Source organism: Macadamia integrifolia, chromosome 6 (assembly GCF_013358625.1).
Source record: "Macadamia integrifolia cultivar HAES 741 chromosome 6, SCU_Mint_v3, whole genome shotgun sequence".
NCBI lineage: Eukaryota > Viridiplantae > Streptophyta > Magnoliopsida > Proteales > Proteaceae > Macadamia > Macadamia integrifolia.
This window is the reverse complement of record NC_056562.1, coordinates 16,205,466-16,221,000: the sequence shown is the minus strand read 5'-3', so window position 1 is coordinate 16,221,000 and position 15,535 is coordinate 16,205,466. Positions and strand designations below refer to the sequence as shown.

At 37.5% G+C, this 15,535-nt stretch overlaps 1 protein-coding gene across 2 annotated transcripts; it reads left to right on the top strand.

Moving 5' to 3' along the window:
- The first annotated feature begins 3,263 nt into the window (after positions 1–3,263).
- On the top strand, positions 3,264–10,055 carry LOC122081837 (14-3-3-like protein D). 2 transcript variants are annotated; one of them, XM_042649185.1, is made up of 7 exons: positions 3,264–3,509; positions 3,632–3,938; positions 4,021–4,108; positions 5,321–5,430; positions 5,524–5,672; positions 9,442–9,494; positions 9,587–10,055. In XM_042649185.1, exons 1-7 carry the CDS (start codon positions 3,437–3,439, stop codon positions 9,587–9,589), a joined length of 783 nt encoding a protein of 260 aa, XP_042505119.1. In that variant the 5' UTR covers positions 3,264–3,436; the 3' UTR covers positions 9,590–10,055. The 2 variants fall into 2 exon arrangements, with proteins under 2 accessions (XP_042505119.1, XP_042505118.1); XM_042649184.1 differs by having other exon boundaries at positions 9,439–9,494.
- Positions 10,056–15,535: the final 5,480 nt, after the last annotated feature.

Genomic DNA, 15,535 nt, shown 5'->3' with positions numbered 1-15,535 from the left:
CTAAAGAAGAGCGGCAAAAATCTCAAATTTCATGGCTTCAAGGAGGGGACATGAATACCAAATTTTTCCACTCCTCTACAATCTAATGTGGGCAAAAAAGTAGAATCTTGGGTCTTACATCTGTTAATGGGATCTGGACTCATTCACACTGAAATTGCAAATTACTTTAAAGCAGCATTCACTTCTGCAAATGTTGATAATGAACCCTAGAGTCTATTCTCAATATTGTCCATCTGGTGATCAATAACAAACACACAATTAGTTTCTGTACTCAGCCACAATTGGAAGAGATTAGAATTGCTTTGTTCTCAATGAGCCCTCTTAAAGCTCCAGGTCTGGGCAACTTTCCTCCAGCATTTTTTATTGGGATTTTATCAGCATAGACTTTTCAGACTTCATTACTCATGTCTTCACCATTGGTCAGCTTCCTACCTTAGCTAACATGGCTCTGATTTGCCTAATTCCTAAAACAAACAAACCTGAATTTATAGAGCAGTTGCGCCTAATAAATTTTTGCAATGTATCTACAAAAGTGATCATGAAAAATTTATCCAAACAGTTGCATTCTCTTCTTCCAGGTATTATCTCTTCATCGCAATCAGCCTTTGTCCCAGAGAGATTAATATATGACAACATTTATATAGCCCATGAAGTCTTTCATTGCATTAGGAAGAAAAAGAAAGGAAAGAGAAGGTTGGTTGCCCTTAAACTCAGCATGAAGAAGGCGTACAATAGACTTGAGTGGATTTTTGAGGAAAAAATGCTCCTGTCTCGGTTTCTACAAAAAAATGGGTGCTGCTCATGAGGAATTGTATCACCTCCGCATCTTACAAGATTTTTATTAATGGTAGTATGTGTGAGGAAATCACCTCATCAAGGGGAATCTGAAAAGGGGGCCTTTATCTCTGACTATCTTAATTTTGTGTGCTCAAGGTCTTAGTTCCATTCTTGAAAATGCCCAAACTGAAGGCAAGATCTAAGGTATAAGAGTGAATAACCAAGGGCTGGTGTTGACACACCTATTGGTTGCCCACGATTGCCTCCTCTTCTCTAAGAAAAAATTTGATCAACTATCTAACCTTAAGGAGTGCCTTGATTTGTACTATTGAGCGAGTGGCCAAGCGATTAACTTGAAAATTTTCTCCCTTTCTTTCAATCCCAACATAACCCCACATTTTAAATGTAGGTTTTCCCATGTTGTCAAGATCCCATGTGGTGATGGTTCAAAAAAGTCTCTTGGGTTACCTTCTGATTTTGGGCTATCAAATGTTTAAATCTTTCATGCTATTAATGATAAGTCTCATGGTTTAATGCAAAATTGGAAGCACCAGTTTTTATCACCTGTGGGTAAGGAAACTCTTTGGAAAGCCAGAGCTCTCACCATGACAACCTTTGCTTATTCCCATTTCAAGCTCCTAGGTGCTCATCATGACAAACTTCGATTGGCGACAACATATTCCTACCACCACTGTCTGAAATTTCCTCTCTCTAAACCTTTAGATAGCTCTATGGTTTGGATTAGTGAGCTTATTGATCAAGTTAATAGGAAGACAACAACATATTGGTCCTTCCCCTTTATGGAAACATATATGGTCAGTCCCTACCCTTCCAAGAATCCAATCTTTTATATGGAAGGCCTATGCAGGTGGTGTGGCATCAGGAGCTGCTTTATCTCAACATCGAATTCCCCTTGATCCCCAATGTGCTAGATGTGGAGCCACTCCAAAAGCCATTGATCATATTCTATTGGGTTGTACTTATGCTCAGGCAATATTGTTTGGCAGCCCCTTGTCCTACTCATTCCCTGCTAGTGTTGAACCTTCTCTCAAGCAGTGGATCATTGGGTTGGACGCTCTGAACAGTCAAGAAAGAGAAAAAAAACCTAAAAGTCTCATCCTTTGCAGTTTCATCCTTTGGGGTATCTAGCTGGCTAGACATGAGTTTCTTTTCTGAGGTATATCACTGCATTCGTTAGAGGTCTGCAACCATGCTTAATTTGATGCTCTTGATTTTCTCCAAGAAAAGGGTTTGTTCAGTCTAGGGATACCTCTGGAATTCACCTTCAACTCAGCTACCCTAATTAGTCCCCTCCCCAACTGGGTTATCATGAATTGACTTTTGATGTAGCATTTTTATAGGAAAACAACAAAGTGGGAATCAGTTTTATCATCCATGACTATTTGGTTAGACTTGTCTCTACAGTCTTAGATCCCCTACCTCTTTGGTCTACTATTTATGGTGAAGCATCAACAATAAGAAGTGGTATGCTCGAAGCTATTGGTGAATGCGTTGACAACATCTAAGTGGAGTAAAATAATATAGATCTTATTTCCTAACTCAACAAGATGCATCTCCATCCTCCCTTGGCTATCACTTCCACAGTTGATTGCATTATTCACATGTCTTCTTATTTTATGAATTGTGTTTTTTCTTATGTTTCCTAAGGTGGCAACATGTTAGCTCACACACTGGATTGGAAGGCCATATCCCAGGTGCATAGGATAAATTGACCATTATCCACTTCCTTGATTTAAGAGTCTTGTAATTTGGAATTCGCACACTCTTCGCTCCATAATGAATAGTCCTCTTATATATAGATATATGTATATATATATATATATATTTTTTTTTTTTTGCCTTGCCTAGTAGCATGTTTTTTTTTTTTTTGGGTAAGAGCCTAATACATATTTAGTTCTTAGATTCCGTTGGAAATCAAGAAATTGTGTACTACTCCATTCCATATTCAATGCATTTCCTTTTATTGTGCGCTGCCCCTTAAGTACCTTTTCCAGAGAATCACGCGTTTGGGTATATGGACAGGCGGCACCAGCTGAACCAACTGATATGATGTACCCATGCTTGACCCAGATGAATCAGCTGGTGTGATGTACCCATGCTTGACCATATGGTCCAATCCTCTTTAAAACCTTTTTCTACCAACCGGGCCTACACGTGACATGCCGCTTTACGTGACATGCCGCTTTATTAGTATCAGTTAGGATTTCTTCTTCCATTTACCACTTACCATTGGTTCTAGGATTTGGACCGGACCGACCGGACCCACTGGTAAAAAGAGCAAAATAAGCCATGTGTACTGTGTACCCACTGACTATATTAGTTATAGGAGTGGAAGAAGGGCCCAAAGAGAAAAATTAGAGACCTACGTGGCAACAAGTTATTGGTTGGTCATATAATTGTCCGACGTGGTACAGTGCAACGTGGGACCCAACCATGAATGTAAAAGAGGGAAGGACGTGATGTCGGTCTAGGTCGCGTGTCATTTTCATCCTTTCATCTCTCTCTCTCTCTACCCTCCTTTCTCTTCTGCTCCCTCTCATCGGTCTCCAAGACCCTCGACGGAGGAGGAATCTTTCAAATACGAAAAGAAACGAAGCCTTAAAGCTGAGGCTCAGAACCCTAATCTCGTAGATCGGCCATGGCTTCTTCTAAAGAGCGTGAGAATTACGTTTACGTCGCCAAGCTCGCCGAACAGGCCGAGCGTTATGATGGTTAGGGTTCCTTCTCTCTCGCTCTCTCTGGTTCTCTAATCTGAATGGTGTTTTTTGGAAGCATTTCATGGTAGTTTGGTTTTCCTGGATTGATGTTTGTTTTTTTCGTTTGATGCTGGCAGAAATGGTGGATTCAATGAAGAAAGTCGCGAGGCTTGATGTTGAATTGACTGTAGAGGAGAGGAATCTGCTCTCTGTTGGCTACAAGAACGTCATTGGTGCTCGTAGGGCTTCCTGGAGGATCCTTTCATCTATCGAGCAGAAGGAGGAGGCCAAAGGGAACGACGTGAACGCGAAACGGATCAAGGAGTACCGACAGAAGGTTGAATCTGAGCTTTCTGGCATTTGTACCGATATCATGACTGTGATCGATGAGCATCTGATTCCTTCGTCTTCTGCTGGAGAATCTACCGTTTTCTACTATAAGATGTGAGGGATCTTGTTCAATGATCTCCGGTGATTCTGCTACTATTTAGTGGGGGTTCTTAGTCCAGAATTTTGGTGGTTGCAGGAAAGGGGATTATTATCGATACCTTGCAGAGTTCAAGAGTGGTAACGAGAGGAAAGAGGCTGCTGATCAGTCACTCAAAGCATATCAGGTATGTGAATTTTTCCTCTTATTCTTTTCCCTGCCATTTCCCCCCTAAATATTAGTCAAAGATTAGATTTTTACCAGTGGCATCTTTCTTGTGGCAATGCGGCATTTCTGACTGCTTGATCTGTATTTGTTTTGGATTTATAGTACACTATATATATTTTATGTCTGAATATTTGGGATCTGGAATCTGGATTCTCTTGAAACAAAGCAGCAAGCATATTAGATTATCAGACTGCATTTTAAGCACCGTTTAACTTGGCTGTAAGTCAATTGAGAAAATTCCTAAATTATGAATCCTTGTCTGAACTTTATAGTAGACTTGCTGTTGTTGTAAAGCTGCTTCTGCGTTCATTTTAGGTTAAAGATATCATATACGGCTGATCTTCTTTCATTTGTGACTTGTTTGTGCAATAGGGAGTATTTTATTACCTTTTCTACCTATGCCCATAAGTCCATCAGATTCGATCTTCGAATGTGAGGATTTATGCATAAGTTTTCTGGCTATGTATTATGTGGAATGTCTCCACTGTAGCATTTTACTGCCTTTGCTCTCATGAGTTTGTTCTGAAATTCACGCTATTAAAACTAGTTAGTTTAAGCCTATCGGTTGGCTGGGATTGTTCGTAAGAATCCTTTCTAGAGGAGATAGTGTAAAATGGATTCCTGAGTGAATTTTCCAGAGTAAATGACGAGCTGAATTTCATTGCATTCCACTTTGTTATGTAATTGTTACATATATTTGCTTTGATTTTCTGCTTGAAATAAAATAAAATTTCATTAAACAGAGGAAATAGGGTGCAAGACACCCCCAGAATGGAATGGAAATTGTATTTTAGGTGCTGATAAGGTATATCTGCACTTTAACTCAGAAGCCAGTAACAGGATCCTGGCTTTGCAGTAGGTGCTGATTAAGTAAATATCTGCATTGTAATCTCAGAAGTGAGTAACAGGATTCTGAATTTGAGACATTGTACTTCTCTTCACTTTTCAGTTTGTTGATATTGTACATCTATATATGGTTTATGAATGTTTGGGAATATGATGTTTCTTTGGGGTACATAATTGCAACCGTCACATCCTAAAGATTTGATGTAAGCACCTTTGCACATTTACCTGTTAAGAATTTATGCTGTTATATAATTTATAATTTAAGAATTTATACTATTATATAATTGCATTTGTTCCACTTTTCTTTTTGTTCAATCGTCCACAGACAGCGTCTAGTACAGCAGAATCTGATTTGTCTCCTACCCATCCAATCCGTTTGGGTTTGGCATTGAATTTCTCTGTCTTCTATTATGAGATAATGAATTCACCTGAAAGGTATGGGTTCCTGTTTGTTGAGGAATCTTTTTATGCATTTTCATTGAATCCTATGTGGGTTTGCACATTATCTCATGGTACCTCATGTCTCAGGGCCTGCCACCTTGCCAAGCAAGCTTTTGATGAAGCAATTTCAGAGCTGGATACCCTTAGTGAAGAATCTTACAAAGATAGCACTTTAATTATGCAGCTTCTGAGGGACAACCTTACCTTGTGGACTTCTGACATTCCGGAGGATGGAGGTGATCTTTTTTAACTTATGCAAGGCTCATTTATCCCAGCTTTCATCTCTGCTAGTTTCAGATATTCATGCATATAGTCATTTTTTGTGATTAGACTTGTATCTAAATGTCTTTATCTATATCATAAATCAAATTATCGAACAACTTTTCTGTTCCCTAGAATTTTTGCTTTCCCAGTCAGGTTTTAGGCTGCTGCCTATGGTGATAATCCATTTTTGGTGTAAATTGGTTGTGCAGTATCAGAATCACTATTGGGGTAGAATTCCAAAATTTTAAGAGTAGATAGGGAAAGATGAAGTTGACTTAAATTGAGGGAAAATCTATATCTGTGGTACTAATTACTGCATATTATTGCCAATTGTGTAAGGGATTATGGCATCGTGCAAAGGTTGTTAGACTTGTGTCCAATCCAGTAGATTGGAATCCCCAACCTTTTGTACTTAGTAATCCTGGCATGCACTATGATTCAAGCCACAGGAGTAGCATTGTGAAATAAATTGCATTGATCACATGTGTTCCTGTTGTCTCTTTAGCTCTTGAAACAAAATTTTCATCCATTGTATTGTTTTGATGGCTTATTGTCTAGTCTATAAACTTATTCAAGTGACTGATGCAGAATTGAAGATCTACCAGTGTAGGAAGTCCAAAAAGTTTCAGTCCTAGCATGCCCAGTCTACTTAAAGTCTTGGGTCCACTTTGTTTTATTGTTTAAGTTTTTTCTTTTCTATTACAAGTGTTTTTAAGTCAGTCTCGGTTGACCGGTGGTTCAGTTGGTCCAATTTAAGTTAGATATGTGTTAATTTTATTTTTATTTAAGTTTGGCTCCACATCCATTTTAAAGGCTACTTAGAATTTAAAAAGGAATGGCTAGTTGTAATAGGAATCGGCTAGGGGGTTTCCTAGTTCAAACCAAACTCTACTTTATGGATTTATAAATAAAGGGATGTGAGGTTCATTAGCCCATGATTTGTTTGCTGAAAGTTTCTGTTTTCTGCTCCCTTGCATGGAGAGTTCTTCCCTTGTGATGGATCAAGGTCTGATTGGTGGTGATTCCAGTCAATACCTTGCAGTGGGAAGCCTAGTTACTGTTTTCTTGTTCCATTACTGAAGTTTATTTCATTCAATTCCTGTTCTAAAATCCTGCAATTGAGTTGAGTTTTTTTTCTGCAATACATCAGCCGTACCTTCACTAGGATTCTTGGATTTAAGGTTTTCTACCTTACAACAACAACAACAAAAAACTCTGCCTTATTCCAACTTAATGGGGTCCATAAGGTGTTCTACCTTGCTGACATCAGTTATGGTTTCAGAATTCTTCAGTCGACAGACCCCCCCCACCCCCCGCCCCACCCAATCCATATTCTGTTTCCAAAAACTGATTCTGTTGTTTATTTCATACAGTCCTACTTTGAGTAGGATTGAGTTTGTTAACTTGAAAACTGAAATATATATGCTCTTTACTGTTCTGTTGTTTCTGAAATCAGTAACACATATTGGTTATTGTTGGACAATATAATTATTTGGTCTGAACAGTCATATAGTTCCTGGTTTGACTGGGTGTAAGTGTGTAACCAAGGGGAAATTACCATCACTACCCTACACTCAACCAATATTTACTTAAAAGTCCACACAACTTTTTTCTGATTCCCCAGATAACCAAAGTTCCACCTCTCCTCCCCTGGTATCTTAAAAACCCCAAATTGGCCCTGCTACCTACCCCTTTCTTCCCATATTCCTCTTCCAGCAGGCCTCTGCCACCCCCCCCCCCCACCTACCTGCCTCTGCCCTCTGCCCTCTGCTCTCTCCATGTCCCCAACCCCCCCTCCCTCCCTCCCTCCCTCCCTCTTCCTCCCATCCCTTTCACAATCCCAGCCCTCACCCCTCTGAGCAACCCAGCCCCACCCCCATATGCATCATAGGTAATGGTTAGGTTGCCCAAGTTGCCTCTGTTCTAACAAAAGCCACACTTGCAACAAATTTAAAATAAAATTAGGAAAAAATATTTGCTTAATAGAGCATTTTTGGCTCAGCTGTATTTTCTCTAATCTGATAATTTTTTTTTGCACAGATCCCTTAAAAACTATATTTTAATTCTGCATTATTTAAATGAGAACCAAAATCTCTCTTTGTTCTTTCCTTCACTGATCTCTGTGTCACACTTCTAGCAGGAGATGGAGACAATTGTATTTCTATAAATTCAATAGACGTGGTGAAGTGGTGAACCAAGACTGAATTACTGATCCTTCTCTCTCTCTCTCTCTCTCACACACACACACACACACACACACTACTCTCCTAATCCAAGCAATAGATCAAACTTAACATTCTTCAGCAGTTGATATTCAATTCTGACTGCAAAATCAATAAGTTGTCACTATTGTATTAGCTAAATGTACACAGAAGGATTCAAATTCTGTGTTCATTCAACGGCAGATCGGTCATGGATGACGTCCCAAGTGTCCAACTTTACCTGGTTCCACCACTGTTTGCTGTTCGTTGTATTTATGGTTTCCTATACAGTTAATTATACATTACAAAGACTTCCCAGCCCCACACTAGTTGGCTAAACCTGCACAATTAGGGTCGAAAAGAAGGCAGGACAGAATACCCAATGCTGCTGCTTTCTTGGCATCCTCAAACATAACACCTTTCCTTCATTCTCAAACATCACATTGTAACACATTTCTTTCATTTCTTTCTGTAACACATTGTAACAGAATATTTGAATTACCGTTTCAGATCGTTTCTGTAGTCCACGAAATAAAGGTCAAATCTATTAGTGTAGGCCCTGCCCATTCCCAGTTATCAAGCAAAGACCTACAAAATACCATTGGGGGCTAGGGCGGGGGTTGCTGAGAGGTGTGGGGTCAGGGATCATGAAAGGGATGGAAGCCAGGGAGGGGTGGCAGGGGGTGGGGAGGGGGATGTAAAGGACAGGTAGGGGTGGTGGCATGGGGTTGCTGGGCTGCTGGAAGAGGAATATGGGCAGAGAAGGGTATCAGGGGTAATTTGAGGTTCTTAAAATATCAGGGGAAGGAGAGGTGTAGCTTTGGTTTTCTGGAGGAATCAGAAAAGAAATTTTGGGTGGACTTGAGTAAATATAGGTTGAGTGTAGGGCAGTGATAGTAATTGCCCCTTTAACTAATCCTAGTGTTACTAGGAATGGTCGGCGTCGGTAGATCTGACCATTGCATCTTGCTGGCAATTTCAGCCTCTAAAAGGAGAATTCGACCTGGCTTATAGCCTAATCTGATTTGCTGGTTTTATTTCTATGTTTCGGTCCTGTTTTGGTGCTGTATAATATTTAAATCAGAACTACATTAGTTACCTAAGCCTAATGATATGATAGGATCAGCCCACATTTTTATAGTTGATTCATGAGTTGCAGAAAACACTGAATTTGTTTTGAGGATTCTGTTTACACTTTTTTGCATTCCCAGGGACCATTACTTTATGCAGCAAAACAGTTGTCAGGCATGATTACTTCAGGTTAATCAATCAGAGCCACATTGCCAAGAAATAAGTTGTTTTTTATCTTTCACCATTTTAGATCTGCCCAGCCGACCCAGTAGAGTTCTTACTGAGTTTTGTTTGTTTTACGCAGCCTTTATAGGGGTAGTGATAGTAGTCTTACTGTAGAAATCAGTCATGTTTGTGGTGAATATGGATCATATTTGGCCATTTTGTTTCAACAGAATTACTGGTTTTGCTAAGAAAACTACTATGAGGTATTTAGTTATTTCCTTTTATTTATCATTTGGTACAGCAGATGACCAGAAGATGGACACTGCTGCCAAAGCCAGCGGAGGAGAGGATGCAGAGGTAAGTTACATTCCACTCTGCCATATTTAATTTTGTTGGTCTCTGTTGAAATCGTCTTATCGTGGGAATCTATCATTTTCCTGTTGCTGCAGTGAAGCGGAAAGCCATAGTGCCCTGAAGATGTAAAACTGGGAGAAGTATTGCCTGCTTGCGTGTCTCTGGGATCTTGTTTCTTTAGTCGAGGAGAGTCTTGAATATCTATCGCTTCATTCCTTATTATCGTGTGGTTCTTATTATTGTCCTCATTATGATTATTATCATGATAGTTTGATGTATGGACGTGATCAGTCCGTTTGCATGCCTCAAGCTCCTCTCCACTCAGCCGTGGTGTATGGAATTTAAAGGATTGACTTGATTATTTTAGAAGGTTTCTTTTCCTTGAAAATTGTGACGAAGATCGGATGGACTGCTATTACTTCTTCCACTACTGCTACTGGAATTTTTCTTTCATTTTTTTCCCTTTCTTTTTTAGACCTTTTTTTTTTTTTTTTGGTGTACTGCTTGTTGAACTTTGAATGTTCCAATCCGGATTCAGATTATTAATAGTGCTCTGTTCTAATCTGTTGCTTGCTTGCGGAATTTCATGAAAGTGGCTAACTTCCAGTTTTGAATTGCAACTGTGGAGTTAATCCGTCACCTATGGCCATGGATGGGATTTGTGCAGTAGTCAATTTTCACGGCCCTTTCTGATGTTGCATTGTTGCCATACTTGCCATACAGCAACTCACCCAGAGAATCTTTGGATGGGTGCACTGTTTTGCCAAGTGGAGAGATGTGGCAAATCCGACCGTTAGAAAACCTAGAGATGGCTCTGGTTCAGGGTGGGCTCGGTCTGACGGGGCCAAACTTGCACCCTAAGTCATCAAAACCTTGTTCGTGGACACTGTTAGTTAAAATGGGAACGGCAAAAAAACAGAAACATATAGTACATATGGTATGGGTTTTAATCAGATAAAAACGATGAACAATACAGTTAAAAAAAAGATCAAAAAATAGGGAATGGCAAATGGACGAAAATGAACGGTACGAGTATTAAACGTGTAGTTTTCAAAAAAACGAAACCAAAAAAACAGTAGTAAACTCATGCAATTTGAGAGATTATTCCTTGTATACATGCATCTAATGTTTCAAAAGCTCTGAGAGTCTCAAGATAAAATAGTTCAATGGGTTACAAGAAAATGAGATGTTGCTAGTTTTAGCTTCTCCTTACTCAATGGGTTATAAAAAGATGAGATTTTTTTCTTATAGATAGTATGGAAGTTAAAAACAAAAAATCAAGTACCATATTGTCTTCACTCTTCACTTTTACTGATAGGTTTTTTTTTTTTAATATATATTTTTTTTTTTTAATATATATATTAATTAATTAATTATTTTTAATAAATTTCTTATTTTACCCTTAAAAAATGGATATGTGTTTAAAACAAATTCTTTTTACCGTTTTCGTTTTTCTCCTTATTATATAATAACATACAGAAAAACATGTTTTAAATGACAAAAAAACGCAATCACGTTTTAAACGAGTTTAAAACGCATTTTAACTAACATTGTTCGTAGAACCTCACTATAGTCTCATACACCCTCCTCGAAGCCCCATATTTTTTATTCTTTATTTTTCCATTTGACAGGCTTTGATTGGTTTGAAATTTAATATGTAACGAGATCATTGTGATCTCTCTTTTTTCTGGGGGTGGGGGTGGGGGTGGGGTGTGTGTTCGCCATCTGTCAACACTGCACAGTTAAATAAATTGGTTAAAGGCAATGCTGTGCAAGATGGCACGAATCTTGATGCGCGAAGGAAATTTGAGATACAGAGGATTTATTTTTTTTTTGGAAAAATAAGGGGGTTTTCTTAGTATATTGGAATGGGGAAAAGGCTAGGCAACCTGGTGTGTGCAGCATTTGTCAACTCTCTTTTTCTCTTTAGGAGTGGTTTTACGTTTGAAAAATAGAGGGGTTTTCTAACCATATTGAAATAGGGAAAAGGCTAGGCAATCTGGGGTGTGCAGCTTGTGTCACCTTCTCTCTCTCTCTCCTCGTTTTTGGAAATGGCTCATTCTTCTTCCAATTCCATTATACTTCCAGGTACGCTATTGGCATTCTTAACCCTCTCTGATTGAAAATGGAATCCTTTCTATTGTGAAACATTTTCCCATATGCCCTTTTTTTTTTATGGAAGATGGGAGGGTGGGGGGTGAGGTTGGATGGTGAGACTAGCACACTTTCAACTATGTCCCATCTCCCAATGGTGAGAGGAAGCGGAAGAACTGAGGTTAGTGGATGAATCGAGGTTTTCTGCATGGTTAGGTGCCTTAGGGTTTTGAGACCAATCTCCTTTCTTCTGCTTTCACTCTCATTTAGATTTATCTCTTGGTTAAGTCCCATTTGCTGTTTCTCTAACCTTCGTTCCCTCCTTCTATGATGGCCTTTTTTCTGTTGGATTATATATATATATATATATATAATTGCTTTAGTATAACTTTTAAAGTTTAAAAAAATTATCTAAAACCTTTTCCTCCCTTTTCGGTTTTTGAAATAAATTGGTACACAAGTAAAGACAACTTGCAAAGAACCTAAAGTAATTTTTTGAATTTAGTCCCACGTTGATTTTGGAGAAAAGGTATGAGAGACCTGTAAGTAAGATTGTTTCATAAAGGTGGAAATCCTTTGGAGATGAACTCTCCCATTTTATGTGTGTGGAGTCTCTTGCGGTACTTTTGAATCGCTGAGGCTGAGGCTAAGATTGGGTGTGGGTGTGTATCAAGAGTTGTATCCCATTGCACAAATGAATTTTGGAATTTTGGCTTCAACAATTTGAATTTGAATTTTGAATTGCAAATTCAAATAGTCACACCTTTAAGAGACATATCTATATATGAAAGGACCTACACATGGACCGTACATACAATTGTTCATGCAACCCATTAGTACAAGAACATGTACCTATATGTTTACAATATAAATACATGTAATTGTACGTATACAGACACTCCTTTATGTGTACAAACACCTCCACTTTTATAAAGATAGAAATCAAAATGAGATTGCTCTTTGTTTCGTTTTTTAAAACCTTATTGTGTTGTAAATTGCTCTTTGCCAGTGCTGTTCACTTAGTATTTTGTAGAGTTAAAAATCCTGATTTTTGCTTAACATACTTTATTTTCTACTTTCCATATGCAATACAAATATTGAGTATTATCTCCGTATTTTCCTACTATAATCACTTATTAGAGTTGCACTTTAAGTGGGACACATCATTGCAAGTGTCTTCAGGACTTGAACCTAAATCTGATGAACTACGTTGTATAAAGTAAGAGTGAAGTCAACACTTCTTAAACATTTTTTCTCTTCATCGTAGTTGGTTAGCTCACTATCTATATCCTATTAGTTGACATTCGATATTTTCTTTTTTCATGACAAAATTTGAACATTTTTTTCTAGACCTTGTCCCCAATATTGGTCTCATGGATGTTTAAAGAATTCTCCTTAAAACTTCTTATTAGTAAGCGGCCACACCTTTTACATCTACTTAGATCTGAACATAGTGTACATTACAATTAATATTAGGGATGTAAACGGATCGAATTCAATATGGATTGGGTACTATCCGAATTCAAATTCATTTATAAATCAGTTATCCGAATTCGATCCAATATGTAAAATGGTATGCAATTCGAATTTGTTTTATTAAACGGAATCCGGATATTATCCGGTTCGATTCGTTTAGTAAACATGCCGAATACCAGTCTCTTGCTGTCTGCTTAAATCGTTGCTTTCTGAAATCCAATGGAGAGAGAGAGAGAGAGAGATCTTATATGACCATATTACCTCCATGAACAAACTTCCATCTTAGAATCTGGATTCCTCTGTCAAAACCATCACAAGAAAGGGCCGATTCTTCCCGTCCACTGCAACAAGTGGGCAAAGAAATTGAGAAATAAAGAGGGTTCGATTCGTGAGTGTCTGTCAAGAATAAAGTTGACCTGCTTAGGTAGCACCATGCTTGGCCACCAACGATGCTTCGAACTCAACCTCTGCAACCGCTATGAGAAGGGAGAAAAAGCAAAGAAAAAAAGGAAAAAGAAACCCTAAGAAGACAAGAGGAATCCAAAATTGTCCACCAGAATACAGTCTGTCAAAGTGAAAATTTAAAACTAAGGAACTTTACGTGAGTTATTAGTCAAATGGTGGGGCCAAGTAAGGTTATTGGTCAAATGTTAATCATGATGTATAAAATATTCCTACCAAAGAAATAGTATATATATATATATATATATATATAATCAATACAATATATTATTGGCGGTGTGAACGGATACGGATAGTTCTCGAATAGTGATTTCCCGAATATGAATACCTCTAAATGAATACGAATGCGAATCGAATTCGAATTTGAATTTTTGAATATTCACTTATATCTCTAATTAATATATCCTTACATTTCATGAAATTTTGCTTAATTAAGAGTTTATAATTCATCATATTTTCTTTGTGGTGGTACTATTTTTCCATTTATTCTGAATGAATACTTAATTAGTAGTACTAGACAGGTCATTCAATGACTTCGTTTGTTCCCTTTGAGCTTAATTTAAGAATTTATCTCTTCACATAGGCTGGGTGTTCATCACATAACTTATGACATAAATCTTAAGTTCATTCCCTTAGATGAATCATGAATAACTTTTGTAGGCATTGCTTTTGTGAAAATATTTGCTGAATTGCTTTCTGATTTCACAAAATCTATAGGTATTATTTTTTCATTTATATAGTACCTTATAAATTATGTCTTAGATGAATGTCTCATTTTTCCATCAGATACCCTGTTCTTAGTTTTAGTTGTTGCTGCCTACCTATCACAATGAGGTGATATTGAAGGCACCAATTTAGGGCACAGTGGAATATTTGTCATTAAACTTCTAAACCATTTAGTTTAAGTTTTGGCTTTCTCTAAAGCAATACATTCCACTTCCATGGTGGATCCTGCACCCCAGGACTGCTTGATCGATTTCCATAAAATCGTTCCACCTCCCAATGTGTATCTAATATCAAATTAACATTATAATAACATTCTAATAGAATAGGATTTCCACTATAGTGGAGTCCATAGTTTATTTTATCCTTTAAATATCTCATTAACCTGTCAAGGGCATGTCAATGCTCTTTGTTTGGATAGTGATTTTTTTGATTCAGTTTTTTAACTGCTAATGTGATATTAGGCCTCGAACAAGTCATCAAATATGAAACAGGGCTTATGATTTTTGAATATTTCTTTTGATTTATAGGTTCACCTAAATACTTCTGTAAATAGTATTCAATCTCTAAAGATGTTTTAATAATATGTGCGTCAAAATAACTATACTTTTTAAGCATGTTCTCTATATAATGTGCATGGGACAATATTATCTTCTTTCTTCTTATAATGAACTTGATTCCAAGAATCACATCAGCCTAACCATATTTTTTGTATTAAAGTACGACATCAACTTTTTGGTTTGATTTACTATGTCCAAATTTGTACTCATTATTAGCATATGATCCACATAAAGTAAGATGAAAACACCTTTACCAATATGGAATTTGCTGTATAAACACCTTTCGGCATCATTCACAACAAATCCGCTTAATATTAGCATCATATTAAATTTTTCATGCCATTGCTTTGGAGCTTGCTTTAGTTCATATAAAGACTTAACAAGTTTGTATACTTTATTTTCTTTTCCAGGAACTATATAACCTTCTGGTTGCTTAATATATATATATATATATATATTTCTTCTACTAAGTCTCCATTTAAGAATGTTGTTTTCATATTCATTTGGTGGATCACTAAATTATAGATGGAAGCTACTGCAATCATAACTCTTATAGTAACGATTCTAGCTACTGGAGCAAAAGTGTTAAAATAATAAATTTTTTTCTTTTGTCTAAAGCCCTTGACTATAAGTCTAGCCTTGAACTTATCAAGTGATCAATTAGGTTTTAATTTTTTTTGAAATATTCACTTAGTACTTAACACTTAGACCCTAGGGGCAAGTCAACTA

Excerpts from the sequence above, each read along its gene's own strand:
- LOC122081837 (XM_042649184.1), top strand. The coding sequence starts at position 3,437 with ATGGCTTCTTCTAAAGAGCGTGAGAATTACGTTTACGTCGCCAAGCTC. Across the intron at positions 5,431-5,523 it reads ATAATGAATTCACCTGAAAG|GGCCTGCCACCTTGCCAAGC; the intron begins GTATGGGTTCCT and ends CTCATGTCTCAG. Across the intron at positions 5,673-9,438 it reads TGACATTCCGGAGGATGGAG|CAGATGACCAGAAGATGGAC; the intron begins GTGATCTTTTTT and ends CATTTGGTACAG.